General features: G+C 33.8%; 1 protein-coding gene across 9 annotated transcripts in view; it reads left to right on the plus strand.

Moving 5' to 3' along the window:
• The window catches only part of PHF3 (PHD finger protein 3), a 76987-nt gene that overhangs the window by 42472 nt on the left and 9032 nt on the right, over positions 1 to 25483 (plus strand). For 8 of the 9 annotated variants that reach the window (XM_025419146.3, XM_049092214.1, XM_025419148.3 and 5 more), the window contains 9 exons: positions 123 to 284; positions 5233 to 7015; positions 12502 to 12811; positions 15078 to 15261; positions 17910 to 18057; positions 18140 to 18296; positions 19954 to 20070; positions 21790 to 21921; positions 22925 to 23060. In XM_025419146.3, the coding sequence (XP_025274931.1) occupies positions 123 to 284; positions 5233 to 7015; positions 12502 to 12811; positions 15078 to 15261; positions 17910 to 18057; positions 18140 to 18296; positions 19954 to 20070; positions 21790 to 21921; positions 22925 to 23060 (3129 nt within the window). Of the gene's footprint in view, positions 1 to 122; positions 285 to 5232; positions 7016 to 12501; positions 12812 to 15077; positions 15262 to 17909; positions 18058 to 18139; positions 18297 to 19953; positions 20071 to 21789; positions 21922 to 22924; positions 23061 to 25483 lie in introns of those variants that run through there. The other variant, XM_049092217.1, reaches the window with a different exon arrangement.

Below are 25483 nucleotides of genomic sequence, written 5' to 3' on the forward strand. Positions count from 1 at the left end.
TCAAGACTGTGTAGTGTAGTATTGCATTAAAATGTCTCACAATGTTTTCTGTAACTGCCTTTAAATACTTAAGGTATTCAATATTTTTAAAATTAATTTTCTTGTTTTTGTTTTTTCTCTAGTTGTTGGTCTTGACGATATTATGGACGAAGGAGTCGGTAAAGAAAGTGGCAATGATACCATTGATGAAGAAGAACTGATTTTACCTAACAGGAATTTGAGGGACAAAGTAGAAGAAAATTCAGTGAGGTCACCAAGAAAATCACCTCGTTTAATGGCACAAGGTAATCCTTCTAGGAAGGTTGAGCTAGAAAATCAAAGGTATAGGAACAGATGTGATAGTTTGTAAACTTGCTAAGCAGAGATATTTTCATGATGTTTACTAGTCTGAGCATTTTGATAATCATTTTTGAGATTATATCAATTTGTTGGTTTAATTTTTAAAATTTTTTATTAAAATTATATATTTACAAAATTTAAAGGGTTGACTAATTCTTTAACTTTCTGATGCTTATTTTCCTTCCCCAGAGGAAATCATTATTAACCTACCAGCTGGTTTTACTAATTTTTTGGTATTTACTTTCATGTCTGTAAGTAATAATGTATATTGCTACTTTTTGATTATTCTAATGTGTAGGTATTTATCAACTTGCCACTCTGGATGATGAATTCAGTGTTTGATCTCTTGTCCACATCACACAAAAGTACATTTTCTCATCCTTCTAATACATAGTTTTGTTAGATTAGTAGTTATTATTTATGTTTTCGGACTCTGTATGCTGTTAGAAATCAATTTAATAAACTAAAGTTACTTTTTCCTATACAACCTTTTGTCTTTCTGATTTAATAAATGTTTCTGTTGTTCCTTTGCTTATAGTTTTGTACATTTGTACACAGTTTTCTGTGTACATATCAGTAATAACACCCCAACTACTTTGCTGGTTGTCTAAATCTTTCAAAAAATACTTATGCATATCAGATATTCTGTCATTTTCATTTTATAGAATAAGTCTCCTGGAGCTTTCTCATCTGCTCCCATGTGTGCTGGTTTGTTACCCCTGCAAAAAGCCTGATGCATAGCTATTATCCAGGGATCTCCTATAGTATTCTGATGATGATTCTGTTTGGCATTGTAGTTCTTATTTCCTCTTTTTTTGGCTTAGTTCCTTCATTTTGGTGACACTTCTTCTGCCATGAAAAAGGAACATGGAGGCATGTTATTTTAAAACTGTGTGTCTGCAAATGTATTTAATCTGGTCTCACATTGGAATTATAGTTCATAGAATTCAAGGTTGGAGATAATTTTCCCTCAGAAATTTGAAAGTGTTCCTCTACTTTCTTCTGATTTCAGTGTTGTTGAGAAGTTTATGCTGATTCCTTTTATTTCTTTTTTGGTATGTTATTTACTTTTTTGAAGTTTGTGGAGTCTTCCTCTTCAGCTCTGTGTTTTGATTTTTTTTTTTAAAGATTTTATTTATTTATTTGAGAGAAAGCGCAGGCGCAAGTAGAGGGAGGGAGAAAGGGAGAAGCATGCTTCCCACAGATCAAGGAGCCTGATGGCACCCCGATCCCTTGCCTGAGTTGAAGGCAGAAGCTTAACCGAGTCATGCAGGCACCTCTGATATTTTTGATAATGTGTCTTGGTATTAGTGTATTTTAAGTATTGAGCTCTGGGTCCTCCATGGATCCTTTAGCACAAAAAGTATTATTATTCAATTCTGGGGAAATTTTTTGTATTATTTCATTGGTAGTTATTTTCTCAGCTCTTTCTTTCTGGAGCTCATTATTCAAGTGTTAGGAGGGACTGGCCCTTCCATTTTCTTTATTTTGCCAACTTTTTACCTCTGTCTTTTTCCTCTACTTGGTAAAGTTTTTTCATGTTTATCCTCCAGCTTTTCCATCAAATTTTATATTTCTAATTTCTGAATTTTTTTGTTTTGGGAATTGTCCTTTTTGTAGTCTTGTGGTCTTGTTTCATAGACACAATATCCTCTGCTGTCTTTTTTTAATCTCCTTTCATCATTATAGTTTCTTTTTTCTCCATGTTGTCTCCCCCTTGCCCATCTTTCACGTTAGAGACTTTTTTAAACTGTGATCCTTGATTGTTTACTCATGTTCAAGAGTATGGAACTAAAACTGTCTAAAAGGTTAACACTTAAAAGACTAGGGGTGGGTTGGATTTTGTCTACTGTGAGCTTCACTGTTTTATTATCTGGTTACATGGGGTTTTTTTTTTTTTTTTTTTTGTTCTTCTTGGGATGGTGTTTTTTTTTTTTTTTAAGGAATCTTTGATGTCAGAATTAGGGTTATTCCCTTAGGCTCATTAGATTGGTAGCATGTTATGGGGACCTTTTAGGGAAGTTGACAGGGTATCTCAGGTTTTGATATATATAAATTCACCTAATGTCACAAATTTCAGCGTACTTTACTGCCACTTTTATCTGTGCCTGATGTTCCTTAGTCTAGAAACCCTGTTTTGTTCTCTTACAGAAGCAAGCTTTCAGTCTTGGATTAGGACCAGGAAAGGGCAGTTGTCTGGCAGATGGAGTGGGAGAGAAGGAGCTAGGGGTCTAACTGCTTCTTAAACAGCTTTCATCTCATCTTCATTTTAACTGCCTGCCTCCATCCACACTTTCGAATCACCTGGGGTCACCAATTCCTAACCCTTTAGAGGTATCAATGATATTGGTTCTTGCTGACACTGTCTTCTTAGAGTTTGTCTTTTTTTTGGGGTCTCCTATATCAGTTACTTCTTGAGCATCTCTTGTTTGGCATCCAAAACTATCACTGTTTTCTCCTCTTCCTTTCATGTTAGAGTTATGCCTTTTGTATAGCTTTAGTGTGGGTTTTCAGAAGTGGATTTTAAAGTTAGATGCATGTATTTATCATCTTTTCCTCAATTTTTATACACACACACCTGTGTATTTGAAGATTTTATTTATTTTAGAGTGAGCGTGGGGAGAAGCAGAGAGGGCAGAAGAGGGAAGGGGAAGGAAACTGAGGCAGACTCTGAGCTGAGCGTGAAGCCTTTTGCATGGGGGCTTGATCTCATGACCCTGAGATCACAACCTGAGCTGAAATCAAGAGTCAGATGCTTAACCGACTTAGCCACCCAGGCTCTCTACCCTCAATTTATATTTTTAATCAGTTTTTAAAATCTGTTATTTGGTAATACTTGTGACTTTGAGTAATGAAAAGAGTAGGATGAATAGTATGGACAAATGATTAATGTTGGCCTATTCAACCAGAATTCAAACTAAGGCAGTTTATATTTAGAGGAGAAAAACAACTTGATCTTTGGCTCAATAAATCAGTTACTATTGGAAAACGTTTTTTTCATTTTAATTACCTTTATAGTTGCATCTGCTATTCGTCATTTTTAGCAGCAACCTAGATAATGGGTGTTACAAGTTCATTTATTTTATTTCAAGGCAGACAAATAAAGTAGAGCTGTAAATTATTACAGGCGACAGCTTCAAAGCTTAAAATATATAAAAAATATATAAAAATATCCAGATGTTAACAAACCATTAAGTTTCTAGTTATTTAGAAATGTTACATATCTGAGCATGTGATAAACAGTTAATAATCCACACTAATTTAAAAAAATTGTTGAGTACGTACCTAATGATGAACTGCTGTGCTGAGTTCTAGGGAAATTAGAAAGGGTCTCTAAAACTAGGATGACTGAATAATTTTTTGTTTAAACTAGTACACTTTTGAGAGAAAAAGACTGTGCTATTGATAATCACATTGGGACCTTGGGTGTCACCTAGAACTGTTAAAGACAAATGAAGACATGTGATACCTTCTTTAAGAATTTAGTGGTATATGACAAATAAGTGAGTGTTTTAGGTATTGGTGCATATTTTTTTTTTTTTTAATAAATTTGATAGTGTTCAGTTTTCATGCAGGGTTTATTTGGAGGCATTGGATGTGCATAGAGTTGGAAATAGCTGATTCTGTATTTTAGTTTGTGGGTTGTTTTTCTAGTTAATGAATCTACTTCAGCTCTCTTTCTTTCTAGTTTCTTTTGACTCCATATGTTCTCCTGGAGGGTGTATCCAGATAGGGAAAAGAGGAAAAACTCACATGGGGATTCTTTGTTAGGAATATTGTTAAAGGTGGGAAGCTTTATTAAATTATTCTCATACTTTCCCCACTTTCTTTCATGATAATATTTTCTTAACTTAAATTTCTTTGTTTGTAATTTCTCTTTCATTTCTTAGGAATAGCTTGTATGCTAAAATGGTGATACAAGTGAAGCATTCATATAAAGGAGTTAAGAGTTCTTGTGAGACTGTTTTGAAATACACAGATCCTGTTTATGATAGGTGGTCTAGTTCATATTTTACTGGAACTTGAACTTGTTCGGTATTAATTTATTTAAAGGTATTTAATGGGGCAGTCCCGGTGGCTCAGTGGTTTAGCGCTGCCTTGGGCCTGGGGCGTGATCCTGAGGACACGGGATCGAGTCTCACATCGGGCTCCCTGCATGGAGCCTGCTTCTCCCTCTGCCTGTGTCTCTGCCTCTCTCTCTCTCTCTCTCTCTCTCTCTCTCTCTCTCTATCTCTCTCGGTATAAATAAACTATTTTGGGATCCCTGGGTGGTGCAGCGGTTTGGCGCCTGCCTTTGGCCCAGGGCGTGATCCTGGAGACCCGGGATCGAGTCCCATGTCGGGCTCCCAGTGCATGGAGCCTGCTTCTCCCTCTGCCTGTGTCTCTGCCTCTCTCTCTCTGTCTGTGTGGGACTATCATAAATAAATAAAAATTAAAAAAAAATATATATATATTTTTAAAAGGTATTTAATGTTAGAAAAAAGATATTTAGTGTTTAAAACTGTATGATAGTTTTATGATGAGCATTAATGTAAAGGAAGCTCATTTTACTTATTTTACTCCTAGCTTAGTTACTATAGAAACTTGTTATAAACATTCTTGCTTTCTAGTAAAGTGTATCAGTCTGAATTTTGTAGTTTTTTCTCCTGCCCCAGAATTTATAGAACTTTGATAAATACAAAATTTAACAGGTATGTGTGTGTGTGTGTGTGTGTATGTGTGTATGTATGTATAATATGTGATGATCATCATGTGTAACTATTCAGTACATTTTCATTGAAATATGCAAATTTATAGCTCAGAATAAAGAAGTGATATTCTAAATTGTATTGAAATAAAAACACATGGCAAAATAGCTAAGTTATTTTTATTTATTTTTTTCCCTTGTGATAGAACAAGTAAGAAGTTTGCGACAAAGCACTATTGCCAAGCGTTCAAATGCAGCACCTTTAAATAGCACAAAAAAGGCATCTGGGAAGACTGTATCTGCCCCTAAAGCAGGGGTGAAACATCCAGAAAGGTGTCAGATTAAAGAAGTTTCTGTGTCACCGAAACCTGAGTACCATAAGGAGAGCAGAAGGAGCAGCCGACATATTGGACAAATTGAAGTGGTACCAGAAGTATCCGTGTCTTCAAGTCATTCTTCAGTGTCACCTTGTCTTGAAATGAAGGATGAAGCTGGATTAGATTCTAAGCAGGAGTGTAATAATCAGGGAGAAGCAAATGTGCCATCTCATGAATTAAATTGTTCGCTCATTTCAGAGACTTGTGTTAGTATTGAAGAAAAGAAAAATGAAGCTCTGATGGAATGTAAAGTCAAGACTGTTACTAGCCCACTGTTTAAGTTTTCAGATAAAGAAGAACAGAATGATTCTATTTCTGATAAAATAGATGTCACTGTTGTTGAAGAAGTGAGGGAAAAGGGAAAAGTTGAACAAGAATCAAATGAGACAATAAAATTATCCCATGAAGATGACCAAATTATTGAGGAACCTGCATCTTCTGCTTCTCTTTCTGATGCTGTGGCTTGTACAAATCCAGATAAGACTGAAAAGAACCTTGTAGGTTTGTCTTGTTCTGTGGATGAAGTAAATGAATGTAATTTGGAATTGAAGAATACCATGGAAGTTTCTGATAAAGCTAAGAACTCCTTTCAAAGAAATGAAATAGAACCATTGGGTTATTGTAAAGACACAGAGTCTAATGATAAGCAGTTGGAAAACACAGAATTTAATAACTCAAACTTAGAGATGGTTGATACTAATGCTTTTGAACCAGAGAGTAATATTTTAGAAAATGCTATTTGCGATGCACCTGACCAGAATTCAGAACAGTTGAATATTGTTGAAAGTATTAAAATGGGGCCTCATGAAATAGCAAACCTTCAGGATGACAGAAACAGCCAGTCAAGTAGTGTTTCTTGCTTAGAGTCAAAAACTGTAAAATCCAAACAAACAAAACCTATAATTCATTCTAAGCAAAACATGACCACAGATACTCTGAAAAAAATTGTTGCAGCAAAGCATGAATTAATACATAACAAAACTAAAATTAATGTCAAGAGTGTGAAGCGAAATGTTGATGAACCAGAATCTCAGCAAAATTTTCATAGGCCGGTCAAAGTGAGAAAAAAACAAATTGAGAAAGATTCAAAAATTCAGAGTTGCAATTCTGGTGTTAAATCTGTGAAAAATCAAGCTCATTCTATATTGAAAAAAACATCACAAGATCAAAATTTAGTGCAGGTTTCCAAACCCTTAACTCATTCTTTGAGTGATAAGCCTCATGGTCACCCTGGTTGCTCTAAAGAACCCCCTCATCCTACACAAACTGGACATTTATTACATTCCATCCAGAAGCAATGCCATAAGCCCCAACAGCTGGCTGCAGCAATGAAAACCAATAGTCATGTGAAGGAAGAGCTTGAACATACAGGTGGTGTAGAGCATTTTAAGGAGGAAGATAAACTGAAGCTTAAAAAACCTGAGAAGAACCTACAACCCCGCCAAAGAAGAAGCAGCAAAAGTTTTTCTTTGGATGAGCCACCATTGTTCATTCCAGACAACATAGCTACTATAAAAAGAGAAGGCTCAGATCATAGTTCTTCACTTGAAAGCAAATATATGTGGACTCCCAGCAAGCAGTGTGGGTTTTGCAAAAAACCACATGGCAACAGGTGTGTGTGTGTGTGTGTGTGTCTGTGACTGAGAGAGAGAGAGAGAGAGAGAGAGGTACATTAAAGAGAAATTGCTTTTTAGGGTGTGGTTATGTGAGAATTTTTTATAGAAAGAAATTACTTAACATACAAAGACTTACAGAAGCAAAAAAACCCCTCATCAATCCTGGATAAATGATAGAAAGTTGAAGCCACTGAATTTATAAATATATCATCCCAGAACATTTAAAAAAGCATAGCTCGACCAATGGCTGGTATATGGAAATATTTTGTTATTGTAACCAGTTAGAGAGTGTGGTTTAGTTATTGCATCTGAAAGAAGAAAAAGAGCTTGCTGCTAATCAGAAAATTGTTATACTGCTTTGGGTCTGTAAGTTATATATTATTTTATTTGGCATTAGCAGAACTAGTAATAAAGTGTAAAGGTCATAATGGAAATTCTATTTTTCTTTTGAAGATTTTTTTTTCTTTTTTGTAAATGAAGCTTATTTACCATGACTTAAATACCACCACTTCATAACTATCAGACTTGACCTTAGAATGAAGTTTGGTAGCTAAAACAACTGTTAAATTATTCAGGTGAATTGTCTATGTAATGCAGAATAGAGAGAAAACCTGTATTTCTTTTTTGAACGTTTTAGGGATTTGAAGGATTTCTTGTGAATTCTAATCTTGTGATTTTAAGATTCAGTGTTGTATAGCTTTTTGACACTGCCCGACCCTCCCCCATGTATTTTTTATTTGCTAGCTTTTTAAGAAAAGGAAAACAGGAGATGAAGTGGAGTTTGCAGCTACAAGATTATCCTGTTCAAGTGTTGAGATTGCTGTTGGAACTTCTATCAACATTGACATAAAAGAACATTATAACTTGCACATTGTAATATTATCCTTACTCATGAAAGTAAATATTAGGATGACTTTTCCCAGCACTATCAGATTACATAAAAATGAAACTTTTTAGGTAGGGACAATTTAGTAAAGTATGTTGTGTGATTATTTTGGTGTGGGAGGTGGTGGTTGGGGAGAGTGGTTGGGAGTTCCTGGGGGGATTCTGTAAAAAATAAGTTTTATGTCAACTGTTATGTCAAAGACATAACAGAGCTTTATGTCTTCATTTATGATTCAGCCCATGTCCTATTTTTAGTCAGTGGTTACTCCTTATAACAACATATTCCAGTTTTTGTGTTTTATTTGAATATAGTGCTACATTTCTCCTCACATATGTGTTTTTTAAGATTTTTTTTAAGCACCTTATTCAGATATGCTAAAATGGGCGTGTTTAATTTTCAGTATTAAGGGCTGAGTGGTGCTTTTAAGTATTCTTTTAAGTCAGCAGTTTTCTCTCTGCCAGAATATTCTAAAAATCATTACACTGACATATGGAATAGGAGCCTTAACTTGAATTGAGTTTCTAAAATGAAATTTGGACCTAGAGTTGGAAGTCATGTTAAGTATGTTACCGTATAGCTTTGTTGCAGATAAGCTCTTCTGATGGCCTGATCCTCAGGAGTTTGCCCAGGCTTTTTAACAATGGCTCCAAACTTAAGAGCAATCAACAGTTACTTTCCTAAAATGAAGATTGAGTGTTAAGCCATATTGTGGTTCCCCCACTCCCAGGCCACCTTTTGTATCTGCTCTATAAAACCTAGAGTTTATTTTGCCTCAGTGTGGAAAATGATTTAGAATATTAGATACGTAGGGATTTTGAGTTTACCCTATGTGGTTAATATGAATACTATTATAATGACATTGGAAACAATCAATTTGGGAAGCAACATTTCACATTACTTCAATTTTGTGAATAAAGAAGCCTAAGTGATTGTTTTTTCTTTACATATTAACTAGCCTTCACTACTTTTTTGATATATCATGCTTATATACATTGAATTTACTCAAAAAATATACCTGGCATACAGCATGTAAATTTCCTATTTTAATCCATGTGTAAGACTATGAATTTATTAGGAATGGCATATCTGTAAATAATTTTCATCCATTTCATGCACTAGCCATTTGAAAAGCTAGTGTGAATATGACATTTTTCTAACGCTTGTGATAGTTTTGCTTCTGTAGGGACTATTTTAAGAACTTCGGCATTTTACACATACTACAACTGAAGTTAGCGTCCTTGTCTGTGATTCCAGTTGGAAATTATATTTTTAAATATAGATTTGTTGATGGAATCACCAAATGTAATAAATATTTAACCATAGGGAACTTCTATATATATCCTAAAACAGTAGGTATGGACTCTTAATTTACACATCAAGCTGTCGTTTTTGCTTCCATTTATTTTCCTCATTCAGCCTTATAACATAGTATATTTATTATTTAAAAAAACAGGACTACTTAGTACTCATTTTAAAAAAAAAAAGGTCTTTGGATTTATGTTTACATAAGCTAATTGGCATTTTAGAAAGGAAGAAGTGTGTCTTTTTATATTACCTATTGCAGTTTCTGGTATTTCTCCAGGTGTTTATATTTTTAGTTTGTAGTGCAGTTTCTTGCCCAGCTGTAGATATTTAGTGCATTGGATGAAATTTAAAAACAAATCCTCCATAGCAGGGTGGATTCATGGATTTTTATCTGCAGATTAGATTGTTAGTGACAAAAACAGTGAACGTTTATGTGGAATAGAATCCCGTGAATGTATATACATTCACAGTAATAGATTGTCACACACATAACAGAACTGAAGACCCATCTTGTAACAGGTGCATTATTATTGTAACACAAATCTGCTAGGAACAGGAGTTCTCAGATGTTACTTGCCTTTGTGATTTACTTTGAAGGAACTTGAAAATTTCTTTTTGGTTTATGCCAAAAAGATTAGAATTTTAGTTTTTGTCTTAGAGTCTTAGTTTTTTTATTTTTAAATTTTGTGTATGAACACTTAGCAGTAGAAGAACATGACATATTTCTGAACTCTCCCAATTAACTGATTCATGCTTGCCTGGTTTACTTAACTGATCCATTGGTAAACTCCATACAACGTTAGTTTTTTTTGTTTTTTTTTTAAGTGAAATATTTAACATCCAGCTTATAGTCTTTTCCTTAAGTGATTTTGCCTATTAGTAATCAGAAATTCAAGGCCAGAGTGGGAAATGGGGTAATTCTGTTAGCTATGTGATTCATACTACCCACCACACACATTTTAAAACCATGAGGAGTAATACAAAAAGTGAAGAAAATATTCTTTGTGATAGGCCTTTTTTTATAGTTCGTAAAATTTGTAGTACTTCTAATTTTTAGACCTAGAAATGAACCATATTTACATTTTTGCAAATCAGTTTTACTTTCAAGTTGAATTTTATTTTTCCCTAGGACATGTGGAAATTATTTTTATCAGTGATTTTTCAGAATTTTATTTAACTGCATTATCTTTTTATAAAATCCTAAACTATTAAGATACCTCTGGAGATGGCACAGAGATTTGCTTTTCAGAGCTTCAAGTTTCAGGAAACATTTCCAAAGTAGACTTGAAATAAAGCATGATGAAATACAGTTACCTAGTGAGTTTTGTCATAAAACAACTTTCCTGATTAAGAATTTGTAATTTTTAATACGCGTTTTATAATTTGATATTTAGATTTGAATATGGGTTAAACACATAGCCATGGCCACGATGTATGGGTTTTTAGGTAGTGTCTTACTGAAACTAGTCTAGACTTGCTTTGAAGGAATCAAAATGTAGCTCTGATAGTGGAAATAAAGGGAAACAACTGCTAGCTTTCCTTCAGTATTTCAAAGAAATACATGTACCCACCCGCTCTCAAGAAATAGTTTTTATAACTTTGCAACCTGAAAGAGAAAAACTGTGCACTTGCATTTTTCCAAACTCTGTTGGCTAGAAGATATGTATCATTGGAACATGGACCCATCTAAAATCTCCCCAAGCCTAGATAGACCATTTTTATCTTGCAAATACCATATGGTTTGAGTTTTCCTTCTGGCTTACAAATCCAAAACAATTGTGTTTTTGGTTTTTTTTTTTACATGAGAAAGGAGGTTTTCTTGTTTTGTGTCTTTCGTGCTCCCCCCCCCCCCCCCCCCATCATTTTGGGTAAGTGATTACTTACTGGATAAAGCTAGCACAGGCATTCGTAGTTAGGGTAAAGAATGGTGAATCAAACACAAAGTCAAGTTTCCTTAATGCACAGCAGTAGTTTGATACACAATAGAAGGGTACGTGAGGAAGAGAGAAATGTGCTGTTGAGGAATGAGTATTTGCTGTGACTTTTTTCAAGACCTGGAAGATTTGAAAGTGATTTTTTTAAAAAATAGTTTCAACCTTAAAACCTCTTAATTATTTAGAGAGTTGGCCATTATCACGCATTGTGTTACCGTAAAGCATTTTCCCATTAGGACACAGGTTTTTAAAATGAGTTTTGGCATTGTTGGGTGCCACTGTTAGCAAAATAAGCAGAAAGTCTTTAATTCATTAAAGAATATTCCTGTCCTTTTTATTCTTAATCTTTCAAACATACCATGAATTACCAACCTGAAGATGAAAGGAAAATTACATGTTTAAGTGAGCTCTCTAGTTTACCTAACAATGGGTTAAGAGCTTTTAAAAAGTAACTTATCTCTGAAGATAAGAGTAACTTATCTCTTTGTACATCTGATTTATCATTTTATTCAAAAGTAATTCCAGATAGTTCTAAGTTAGGAAAACCAGCTTTTTAGACTCCTAAATTTCGTGCCCGTGATTTTTTTTTTTTCTCCATTGGTTAATGAAGTTATTTAGATAAAATGCAGTAAAGGGAAACCTTTATAAGGGGATAGGAAATTAAAGAAATTTCAGCCTTAATATTAATACCTTCATGTTAAGATATAATGATTTTTGCTCAGAAAAACAAGTTTATTATCTAAACCATGATCAGTAGTAAGGAAATCTGCACTCGGAAGTATGTTAAGAAAAATTCTCCAGCTTAATCACTGTGACACCATGAACCAGAATATTTTGAGCTCAAAGAGTAAATAGTGACATAGTTAAGATGGTTAATAAACAATCTGAGAGTCTCCATTATGTTAGTTGTTGAGTTGGGTTTTAATTCCAATCTTTGGCATTCAAAATTATTCATTGGATAAGTGGTTCTTCAGTTTATATAAGATTTCAGATCTGTGGGATAAATGTAATTCAACTTTCATGCATTATCTGTGATCAGATTATCATAGCTCTTAACCACCCTTTTCAGTGGAGAAATGTTACTTTATACTTTGTTATTCTACATAGTATGCTCACAAAGATCAGTTACCCTTTTTTTCATTTTATGTTTTTTTTGTATTTTCTCATACTACAGGGAATATATTTGACTTCTTAAAAGTTCCTTCTTCATAGAATATTCTTTGAAAACTTGCTCCATGTTGAACCAATAGAATGGGTAAAGATGGAAAACAAATAGAAGATGATTAAAAATTTAGGCTCATTTTTGACATTTTTAAAAAATGTATTGAATCAAAGTTTCCCCCCCCCCTTTTCCCAGGTTTATGGTTGGCTGTGGGAGATGTGATGACTGGTTTCATGGTGATTGTGTTGGTTTAAGTCTTTGTCAAGCACAACAAATGGGAGAAGAAGACAAAGAATACGTGTGTGTGAAATGTTGTGCTGAGGAAGATAAAAAGACTGAAATAGTAGATTCAGATATTTTGGAAAACCAGGCTAAAGTTGAAGTCCAGAGTGAAGATAGAACAATGGAATATGAAAAGCTTGGATTATCAAAGCACACACCGACAAACGACAAAACCAAATATATAGAAGACACAGTGAAGCACAAGGTCAAAATTTTAAAACGGGTAAGCTCGTTAATGCATTCTTTTTACTTAATTCTGTATAGTCTGGCAACTTGAAATTTCTCTTTGGGTTTCATTGTTTTAAGTGTACATTTTCAAATTTGTTTTACCAAAAATGGATGGATTTTATTTAAAATACTTTGGCAATCTTGGTGAAAAAAACAAGTAGTGAAATCTTCACAAAATGTAGATCTTATTTCTTACAAAGTTTTGTGTAGTTTCTAGTCTCTAGGTTGATATTTGGATTTTTTTTTGATAGCATGTGTGTGATCTTGTGATATTAAAGTGGTACTAAGCTGTACATTGTGTTTGCTGATACACTTTTTAAAACTTTTCAGTCCATAAATATGTACTAATTCATAAGCCACATTCTACATTATTATTTTCAGGTAGAAGAATTACTTTGTCTATTTCAGGAAAAATAGACCTAATTCTTTTGACTTTGTGCCAGTGTTTGCTTAGAACCTTCACTTCATAATTTCTTTCCTAAAAAGGTTGTCAGTTTTCCCTTATCTTATATTTTTAACTAATTTCTAAATGTATTTTTCTAAACAGAAATTTCAAGATAGTCAATTGCAGAAGATTCAGTGCTTTATCTGATTAAACTTTCAAATTTTCATTGTCTACGTTTTTGTTACATTTTTCTATTTTATGATTTTCACTGTCAACATTTTTGTTACGTGATTTTTCTATTTTGATTTGTTATTATAGTACTAGGGAAGAGACAACAGTGGCAACAAAATATATGTGGTTAATCAATATAATAACCCAAAAGACATTGAACATGAATTGGAAAGTTAGAAGGAACTTTGGAAACCTTGTAATCCAGCCATTGAGATTAAAGAATCATAAGCATGTTTTCTCCAAAATCATCTTCATTATTTACAAACTCAGTTCTTTGAGATACTCTATATAGGACAAATCTGGATTAAGTTTCAGTTGGCTAGTCTTGTAGCATCCAGCATTTTCTGACTGCTCAGACTTTTTGAGAATCAGATTATGTTTTTCTGACATTTGCTATTCCTTTTCCTGTTGATTTAATTAGCACCAAAGTAATTGATGATTTAGAATTGAGAGATCCACTGAGAACAGTTCATAGCACATCTTTGGAAGACTTTTAATTATTAACTATTAATCATCATTTCTTGGATGTAATATCTTGGCCAGTCAGGAATATAGCTCATTGTTTTGTTGTTTAGCTAAGTTGTCTCCATCTTGTCTAAAAAGACATAAAACATTAGATGTTTGAGAAACCACTCTATTCATTCTCTATGTCAGAAAAGAAATTAAGTTAGTCTGATTTTGTAAATATATGTGCCACCCAAATGAAATGATTGCTGCTTCCTTTTCTTTTTGATGATGAACTGTTGAATCTTATTTGGATTTTTCTCATTTTAGTTTATGGAATCTGCTTTCCTAAAATACTACTTCTTATTGTTAGGTTTTATGTTGAACCATTTATTGAGTTCTTATTGTGTGCCAAGCATGGTACCAGACTTGGGTATATTGCGCTGATTGAAATATGTTGTTGCTCTCAAGTCTAGTTGGAGAGATAGAAAATAAATTTAAAAAAATTAGAGGATTCCAAGTCTAGAGAAAATCAGGTTTTTTGTATGTACTGTGTCTTTCAACCTATAAAAACCTATGATTATATATCATAGTGTTTTTCTATCTTTCAAACACTACCATGATGTGATTCATTACTTTAAAAAGTCTTAGAATTCTAGTTCACTAGAGTTCGTTGTGGTGGGTTATAGTTAGGATGAGAGTAGCAGGTATTCTGATGGTTTGTTGTACTTTATGGGAGTTAAAATTGCCAATTGATACAATGAGACTAATTGAGACACTTACAGGTGGGTGTGATTTCATACGTTTTAGGAAATAGTGAAAAACATGATACCTATTTCTCCACAATCTCTCCCTCTGTTTTCCATATCCACATAAACTAAAAGAACTCTTGTACATAGTTTTCTAATATCATTACTGGGAAAATGTTATCCACGTTTTTTAGTTTCCCTTTATAGGCTATTATGTGTTCTGCAGAATAGGTGCTTCATGTGGATTTTGAGTGGGAGAATGAGTCTCCTTTTTGCTATTGAGAGTTATTTTTGTACATCTTTTAAAAAAAAACTTAAATAATTATTGGGCTAAACAATATGATATTTGCTATCTTGTAATACTAATTAGGTTTAATTCTTTTCATCCACGTACTCTTAAGCCTTGCTTTAGTAGTTTTCATTCTAATAAGTTAAATACTGTTTTCTTCCAGGAACCTGGTGAAGGCAAAAACTCAGCAGACTGTAGAGACAGTGAAATAAAAAAATGGCAGCTAGCTCCTCTTCGAAAGATGGGACAACCAGTTTTACCTCGGAGATCCTCAGAAGAAAAAAGTGAAAAAATACCAAAAGAGACTACAACTGTTATTTGCACAGGAGAAAAAGGCTCCAAGCCAGGTAGTAAGACCAATAAAGATTAATTATGTACTAATAAAGTTGGATTCCATATACCATCAATTATCATATTTAGGGAAATTTAGCTATTTTAATGTTTTAAAGACAATAAAAATAGCTTAGATGATTGACCTTTCTTGAAATTAAAAACCATTGCTCTAAATTCTAGGAAGTACTAATGAACTTAGTAAGAACCCTCCCTCATGGCACTTACACACTAATAGGAGAAGAAGACAATAAGTAGAAATACAAGAAATACAGCATATAGGCACTGTGAGAAAAAGTAGATGGGGTGAAGAGTAACAGTTGCAGAGAGTAGAGGGAGTTTGTTTTAGATAGAATGGAGAAGGTAACTTGTGAATAGGATTTGAAGGGATGGGAACTTTTTTTTGGAGGACTGGGCAGGGTGCAGTCCAAAGGTTTTGAGGTAGAAATAAACTTGGTATTTGAGGAGCACGAGAGCTATCGTGGAGTGGTTGGATGGTAATAGGAGAGAGAGAACGATGGCCAAGATGAGTTCATAGAAAATTACGTAAAAAGTTTGAGGCCATGGCAAAGAGTTTATATTTTATTCTGAATGTAATGGGAAAGCTTCAGAGTATTTTGTACAAGGGAATGATGAGTTACTCTGGTTTTCCTATGAAGATTAGACTATAGGAGAATAGGAGAGAACAAGGTTAGTTAGGAGTCTGTAGTAGTATCCGAGGAAAGAAATGATGGTAGCTTGGAACAGAGGTACAATAGAGGAATGAGAAGTAGTCAGATTCTAATATGTTATATAGTAGAATTGGCAGAACTTGGTGGTGGATTAGTTATAGGTAGCTGAAAAAGAGAATCTACCAGAGGATTAGATAAATGTTAATGCTATTTATTGAGAAAAACAGATTTGGGGAGGAAAATTTGAAAAATTATGTTTAGGTGTTTTTAGCCTGTTAGATATCCAGGTGAAGGTGTTTAAGTAAATCTTTGGCTGATGAGTCTGGAGTTTAGAGAAGACTTCAGGAGGTGGTATATAAATAAGGGATATATCAGTGCATAGTTATTTAAAATCATAGACTTAGATATAAACAGCTACAAAAAGAGCTTGATAACAAAGAGGCAGAAGCATAGCTCTTAGGGGACATATCGGCATTTAGAAGTTAAGACAAGAAGATCCAGCAAAGGAGACTAAGAGGTGGTCTGTGGGAGACCATGATGAAGTTTCAAGGAGGAGGGGATGATCACTTGTGTCCAGTGTTTGGACATCTAATAACACGGACACAGATCATATGTGATTTAGTGAAGTGGAAATCATTAGTGACCTTGAATAGGATGGTTTTGGTGGAGCACTGGGGATAGAAGCCACTTTACTGGAAGACTGGGAAGGGAGGAACCAGAGATACTGATTACTGTTTTAAGTAATTTTGCTGTTAAAGGGAACAGAAATGGTGTGGTAGCTAGAAAGATCTGTGAGGTCAAGGATTTTTTTTAAGGGAGATATATTCGTAAGACTACAGGAATGATCCAGTAGAGAGAGAATTTGATGATGTAGGAGAAGGAGGTGATAACTGAGGGGTTCAAAGTCCATGAAGAAACAGAAGGGGATGGGATTTACATAGAAGGGTTGGTCGTAGAAAAAGACACCAGTGTAATAGTAGGGAAAGATGACTGTGTATGGTAGAAGGGAGGATAAATGCAGGTAGGTTAGATTTGGTGATGGGAAGATGTGAATAGCAGTCATTTTAGTGAAATATGAAGTGAAGAAAATCAAACGAGGTTGAAGTTGTGGAAGGAGGTATTGTTGATTTGAGAAGAAAGGAGAAAAAGTGTAAAATAGATATTTTGGGATGTGTGAGAGGAAACTTACTAGGAAAACAATAGGATTAGAACAGATTGTTGTCTACTTAAGATTTGTGGTTTTAAAATTAAAGTGATCTGTTAGCATCAGTTTTTTTCTCCAGTTGCCCTTGGCTGTTTGTAGGCTATTTGGGTGAAGGATAAAGTTGGCCTTTACTGGTGCTTGTGGTTTTGCAAATGCAGATGTTTAAAGAAGAGCGGATAAAGGTGTTTAGGATGCAAGGATGTAGTAAATAATGTTGGACTGTCTCATCAAAGTTGGTTATGTGGGAAAATAAGAACATCAGTGGTAAAAATGATAGATTTAAGAATTGTTGAAGAGGGGCACCTGGCTGACTCAGTCAGAAGAGCATGCGATTCTTAATCCTCGGGGTTGTGAGTCAGAGCCCCATGTGGGGTATAGAGATTACTTAATTAAAACTTTAAAAAATGTGAAAAAATAAAATGGGAAAAGGGTATGTTTCATAGCTTTAGGGCCACTTTTTAGTCACTTAATTTGTAATTAAAATTCATTTAAGTTAGAATTTTTTAATTGATATAATTAGTATATGACATTATGTTTCAAGTGTGTGACAATGATTGGATATTTGTATATTTTGCAAAATGATCACAAGAAGTCTAGTTAACATCTGTCACCATACATAGATTAGAATTTTAATGCCTGAAATATTTCAGTGTGGAGTATGGGTTCTGATCTTATTTCTGAATAGTAATTTTTAATCAGTCAATTTTGTTTGTAAACTTACATAATGCATTAAAAAGGAAGATGACTTTTTAAAAGCAACTTAATGAGTTTTGATAATTGTTTAATTTAGGGGCTCATGAGAAGCAAGAGATAAAAAAGAAGAAAAGTGAAAAGGGAATACCTAATGTGCATGTTCCTACTACTTCTACTTCTAAGCCTTCTGCAGATCAGATCAGACAAAGTGTCAGACATTCTCTCAAAGACATTCTTATGAGAAGGTAACATGCATTATAATTATACAAAATTGAATAATATATGCTTCACATATTTGAAGAATAATTGAATTATTCTAACTTTAAGACTTACAGAATCAAATTTGAAGGTACCAGAGGAAAAAGCAGCAAAAGTTGCCACAAAAATTGAAAAAGAGCTTTTCTCTTTTTTTCGGGACACCGATGCTAAATATAAGAACAAATACAGAAGTTTGATGTTCAATTTGAAAGATCCTAAAAACAATGTAAGTGTTTTTGTTCATGTTTTTCTTCATGTCTATAGCTACTTATGCTTCAGCTTTCCTAAATACATTGCTTTTTAAGATTATAATAGATCTATAATTTATTTCTTTATATGAGACTGTCATTTTAATAGTCTTTTGCTGCTGAACTGAGTTATGAATTCTGCATAGTGGTGACTAGTGTTATAAAATGAGTCTTTTAAAATGTAAAATACGACGTCTGTCTTAACCTGATTTATGTGAATTTTTCCCCATTGTCTCTTATTTAATCCAATTTATTAAAAATACATTCATATGTATTCTTTAAAAACACTGTTAAGCCAGCATTCATAACAAATACTATATTGGTACTTCTGATCTAAATTTAAAAGCAGAGTAACACTCCTTAAGAAAATAAATACATTTAGTAAAAAAAAGAATACAACTTAAAACATTTTGCTTATTTATTTAAGATTTTATTTATTTATGAGAGACAGAGGCAGAGAGGTAGGCAGAGGGAGAAGCACACTCCCTGTGGGGATCTGATATGGAATTCGACTAGATTCCAGGACCCCGGGATCACAACCTGAGCCAGAGGCAGATGCTCAACCACTGAGCCATCCAAGTGCCCCGCCATGTTGCTAATTTAAATATGACTTTAATTCTAAGTATCTTTTACTTGAACTGTTAATCATTTCCTGGCATTTCTTGTTTGGGACTAGAGGAAATCTAAAAGCTAACTCCTTATATATTTGCTTAATTTTTATAATAGTTTTACATAATAAGTTGGTCAATTTGTATAATAATATTTTCAGTATATAGTGTGTGATATGAGGTATTTCCTTGAGGTATACTAACAGCCACTTAAGAAAAATCTACATTGTACAATCTGTTATCATGGTCCAGCGGATCAGATACTTCAGTTATATAGTCAGGAAGCTCTTCTTCAGTAAGTAAACATTTATTTCCTTTAGGTTTCATTCTTGCAGTGAATTCTTTGCTTTGGAGTCCCTTCTAAGCTTGTTAGAACTTAAACATATGAAATCTTAAAAATATGAAAGACCCCACATTCAGCAAAGTTTACATTTAAATTTTTTTTTTTTTTTTTTTTACACTGTAGTATGCAGTACCTAGCTATACTACAGGTTGGCTATTATGACTGAATGTGTGTTCCTGGGAATACTCTAAGAATCTATTGTGGGGGTGGTGGGGGCGGGGAACAGTCTCCATACAATTTTTGGGTAGACGTTTTAAGGATTCTGCTGGACACGTTTCTCCACTATGTGTTGATTTCATATGAAAGGGGTATTTTGGGGCAGCCCGGGTGGCTCAGCGGTTTAGTGCCGCCTTCAGCCCAGGGCCTGATCCTGGAGACCTGGGATCGAGTCCCAAGTCAGGCTCCCTGCATGGAGGCTGCTTCTCCCTCTGCCTGTGTCTCTCCCCACCCTGTCTCTCATGGATTTTTTTTAAAAAAAAAGTATATTTTGCTGACTTAGATGATAAGTTCTTAGAATACAGGGCTGTCAATAAATTTCTGTTGTAGATAATATATAAATCATTAAACATTTATAAATCAGGTTTCAAAATTGCATCTTTATTTATTCCAAGTTTTTATACAGCAGTTCCTCTTTATTTTGAAAATGTTTTTCTTCTCTTTCATTCTTGTTTTAAATATTTCCAGATATTATTTAAGAAAGTACTGAAAGGAGAAGTAACCCCTGATCATCTTATAAGAATGAGTCCAGAAGAACTGGCTTCTAAAGAGTTAGCTGCATGGAGGCGGAGAGAAAATAGACATGTAAGATTATCTATGAATATGTGTTTGGATTATCAGAACCTATATTTTTCAGCCATAGGGGAAAAATTATATATATACACACAGAAGTAATTTAATACAGAGTGCACAATAATACAAACTTCCTGTTCTGTGTGTCTTCTAAATTACTATCCCCCATTAATGAAGTTCTTAAATTCAATCTTTTGTTTTTCCTTATCTCTGCTGCTTTTTTCTCATTTTTTTCCAATTATCAGATTATATAATTAACTTTATTTTGTTATACTTTGTAAATCAGAAAGATGGGAAAATAGGTCCATCTTAATCAGATCTGTACTTTTCAAAAATGCAATTTGAAGGTATTATGAATATTGGTAATTTTTAGCACTAGATTCAGAACGAAAATTTTATAGGTGAATAATCCCTTACAATTCAAAGTTTCAAATGCCAAAAGTTCAGAAAAACAAGATTTTTTCCCCTTAAACACGTTCATTGATAAAACTTGATCTGAATTGTCATGTATAAATGTTCATTATACAGAAATGTTGTGTGCTTAAGTAGCTCATGAGGTCCCAGCTCTACTGAAGTGTTATGTAACCTAAATAGTATGTGCACCATAGTCCATTTTTAAAACTAAAAAATTCTGGAAGTCACCAATGCCAAGAGTTTTCTTTTGGATGTTGTGAACTTTGAAATACCTTTAAAAATTAAGAGAATATGTGACTTTAAGTTATTGTGATAGTGGGATGACCACATTACTCTTTTTATTACAGTATCCTCAGAATATTAGCTTTTTTTATTCTAGAAAATACTGGTTACTTATAGTTCATGTGAATTCTTCATGGTTTACCTGGTTCTTTTTCCATAATACTTGTACCTCAGGCATTAAAATCCTCCACGTTGGTCTTTTGCCAAATTTAGTTTGAAGCACAAGGCCTTGATATGATGTATTTATTAATATATTTCTTTGACTTTCACCCTTTGTAAATTTTCCTTTTATTTTGAAAACAGTCTCACCTTAACTTCTTTCCCTCCGTATTCCAAATATGTGTACGCCTCTCTTCTGCTTTAACCCTGTGGCTGCAAGTACCATCTGCTTTGGAGACCAGCTTGTTCTTTCTTTAGGTCATGTATTTGATTTCTTTCTTTAAAGATGATTTGTACTTAACAAAGGCAAGACTAATGACCAGACCCATGTTTATCTTTCTTAACCCATTCCATTCTTGACTACTTTTTATTAGTTCTTGCTACACTTGCTTAATACTTTGTTGCCAAGTTTTTTCAACTAATTATCACTGCTTAGTTAGGAGACAACTAAGGGACTACCTGAGAATTTTTGGTGTTTAAGTAAACTTCCATTATTTTGGGAGGTGTTAAGAACATCAAATTAGGAATCTGAGGAAGATATTTCTCATTTCCCTGGTGGCAGCTGGTAAAATAGTAAATCAGAAAGCAACTAAATACAATGTTTTAAGAAACCCTTTGCAAATTACATGGCACTTCAGTTGCTTCTGGTTAATTTACATGTGAACTTCTCAAGGCTTATGACCCCCCCCGCACTAAAACAGTCTCTAGCATTTGTAAGTACTCATTATATATTTATTGTTTGAAAGATCACCTAAAAATTAAAAATCATCTGTGATGTTGCTTTCATTTTTAGATAAGCTCTTATTATTTAAAGCTGTACATTTGGAAATACATATATTTTAATTGTGAAATGTTTCTTTAAAATATTTCCTTTAGACCATAGAAATGATTGAGAAAGAGCAGAGAGAAGTGGAAAGACGACCAATCACAAAAATAACTCATAAAGGTGAAATTGAAATTGAGAGTGATGCTCCAATGAAAGAACAGGAAGCAGCCATGGAGATTCAGGTAAAAATAATAAAATTGTCATGTTTTGTAGTGCTCAAAACATGAAGATTCAGAAAAGATTTATTTGCCTAAAGTGTACTTAAAGGTGAAAGAAGAATTTTAAGAAATACATATATTTTAAAGTAGCTCATATTATTGGTTTCACAGTTTTTTGAGAGTGTTTACAATATTGTTTCTTGTATGTAGTTATACAGACTATCTGCATCACAAGCACCTGTTAAGCACTTGTTAAAATGTAGATTCCCGGGGTCTCTGTGACTTGGTGAATTCTTTAGTAGGCCTGTCAATCTCTAAGTGCTTCTTAGGCAGACTGATATGAGAGCTTGGCATAGCTTTTCTTGCTTTCAAATATCAGTGAGGAAATTTATGAAATCTTCTTAGAGGCCTTTTATTTTATTTTTTTTTTAATTTTTATTTATTTATGATAGTCACACAGAGAGAGAGAGAGAGAGAGAGAGAGGCAGAGACACAGGCAGAGGGAGGAGCAGGCTCCATGCACCGGGAGCCCGACGTGGGATTCGATCCTGGGTCTCCAGGATCGCGCCCCGGGCCAAAGGCAGGCGCCAAACTGCTGCGCCACCCAGGGATCCCTTAGAGGCCTTAAAGAATGAGTAATGTTTTGAATTTTTGTTCTACTTTAGGTCATAATTAACATTTAGCATTTATTTTTTAAAGAAATAGTGAAGGAAGCACCTAGGTGGTACAATCTGTTGAGTGCCTGACTCTTGGTTTTGCTCAGGTCATGATCTCAGGGTCGTGAGATCGAGCTCCATCTCAGCCTCCTTGTTTGGAGTGGAGTCTGCTTGAGATTCTCTTTCCCTCCCTTCCCTCTGCTGCCGCCTGCCCCACTTGCTCTAAATAAATAAATAAAATCTTAAAAGAAGTAAAAACCTATGAATGGAACAGTTTTCATTTTAGAGAAATATCAATATGAAATATAAGTTGATTTTTAATAATTGGGGCTGAATTTTGCTAAAACTTTTTACTTTTTTTTTTTTTAAAGGAACCTACAAGTAACAAGTCATTGGAAAAGACGGAAGGAACTGAAAAACAAAAAGAAGAGATTGATTCTATGTCCAAAGATACCACTAGTCAACACAGACAACATCTTTTTGATCTGAACTGTAAAATTTGCATAGGTAATTGGAACTTTTTCTTTCTGAAATGCTGCTTTCATTTTGAAAGATGCTTGTGTTTGTAATTTAGATAGGCTATGTTTTTTCAGTATAGGGGAGGTACCTGTTCACTCCCTTTGAGAAGTAGCACATTTTTTGACTAACTGGTCTACAGAGTTGAGGTATAGTTTGTTACTGTGGTATAGTTTATTGTCTACAATTAATTGTATTATGTATAATCTAAACTTAACAACCCTGGGGACAAAAGACCAGAATTTAAGCATTAGAATAGGCGCCAGAAATGTTGGGCAGTTCTGATGGTACCGTCATTTATTAAATGAAGGAGTAAAGTAGCATTTGTATTTTTTAATTATATATAACAAATGAAACAAATCCTAAAATACCTTTTCTCTAGTACTCTTCTATTTGGTCATTCATTCAGTAAATATTGAATTCTTGCTGAGCAGTTTCTGGTGCAGGGAACATAGTGGTGAAAAAATCAGATGTTATCCAAACTTTAAGAAAAACTATAGTCTAGCAGGAAAGACAAACAGGTGATGATTTGAGTTACAGAAGTACAGTATTTAGCTAGCAGGAAGACCTAGCGTAGACTGGGGCATTGGGGGACGTGGCTGAGGAATTGACATTTGAGACATGAAGGTTGAAAAATAAGCCTACAAGGAGAGAAAGACCATTTTGAATAGTGGGAATGGCATGAACTTGAATTGAATTTGAGAAGAGGAGAGAGGGATATGATTTGTTTGAAGACCTATTTATAGAGCACATTTTGTAATATCTTTTTGCCTTTCAGACTTGAGATTGTGACTTTGTAGTAGTGAAATCAATTTAGTAAGTAGTTATTAACATTTCAAAAACAAAATAGAAAATACCACAATGACTGCACTTATAAAGATGAGTATCTATAACAAAAAATATATATACACACATACATACATATATGTACATGTATATATATATGTGTGTGTGTGTATATATATATACACACACACACATGCACACACACCCCCACAGAGGGGTGTGTGTGTGTTTAAATATGGATCATGGGATAAAATATTTACAGATCATGATCAGAAATGCTGAAAATATACTTTTGTAGCTGCGTTGAAGATTTTTGGTCTTTAAGATCAGTGACAGTGACTATAAAAGGTTTTTTAGCAAGGGAATGACATGATCAGATTGTAATTTTATGAAGATATCTCTGACTTTGAGAAGAAATAACAGTGGGAGAAGCAAGGAGAGGAAGGAGGGAAACTCCATAGGAAGCCTTTACACTAATCCAAGTGGGAGATGACAGTTTTAATTAGAGTGATTAGAGTGGTCATTGGAAATAAGTGGAGGCTTTAGATACTCACATTAGGTAATATTAATAGATGTTGGAGATTGATTAAATTTAGGGCATAAAAAAATGGGGATGTAATTAAGGAAGAATTTAAATTATATTCAGTTTGTTTAAAAATAGAGGATCAGGAAATTTGTAAACCTTGGAGACATGGCTCTTAAGTTTTATTTTATTTTACTATAATATGCTAAGGAATGATACATACCTTGTACAGTAAAATGAAAATTCTTAGGTTAATCTATTTGCTGTCCACCATCTTTGGATTAGAGGCTAGATGAAATTTATTTTACAAATTAAGTAATTTTCCTATAATGAAAATAATCCTATCTTTTCAAAGTTGTGTTTACATATTTTACAATCTGTACAGTGATAAAGACTTAAAGGGCAGAATGTTTTTAGACTTTGTTATTCTTAAAGAAAGCCATCCATGGTATGATAATATTTTTAAGTACACAGATTTAGTTCTGTCTTAATAAAAAATATTCTTAATCATTTCTGTTAATTTTAATCATTTCCATGGTAATATTTCAGTAAATTTATGGTAGCACACAAAAACGTTTGTTAAACACTACTACACTTAACCTATTTTCAGAAAGTCTGAGTAATTTTTTTCCTTGTTGATGCTATAGCCTGAAATCAATGTCATTTTTTAAACTTTAATATTTTTCATATTTAGTAACTAGGCACTGCACTATGCATTTATGTCATGAGCTGCTGCTGTATGTAACACAAAGTAGGATGCAGAGTTGTTTTACTCAGTTCTGAAGACTTGGAATTTGGTGTAGTTGAGTTAAAAGAAAATTGCTAGGGAATTAAGAAGCCTAGTTTGGGTTCTAGTTATAATGTTTCCATTCCAGCTTATCTAAGTTAGTTAACATCCTCTTTTCCTAATTTTTCATATCAGAGAGATGTAATATAACACAATATGAGAGATAATGATAGTTAAAAATTACCCAGGAGATCTAAGGTTATGCAACAAGATTAGTTTCAGATTCAGAAAAACTGAGTAACTTTAGAAGCAAAAATAGATGAAGTTACAGAAATTTCAGATTACAAAAATGGTTTATTTTGGTGTCATCTGGTGTTA

This window comes from Canis lupus, chromosome 12 (assembly GCF_003254725.2).
Source record: "Canis lupus dingo isolate Sandy chromosome 12, ASM325472v2, whole genome shotgun sequence".
Lineage (NCBI taxonomy): Eukaryota > Metazoa > Chordata > Mammalia > Carnivora > Canidae > Canis > Canis lupus.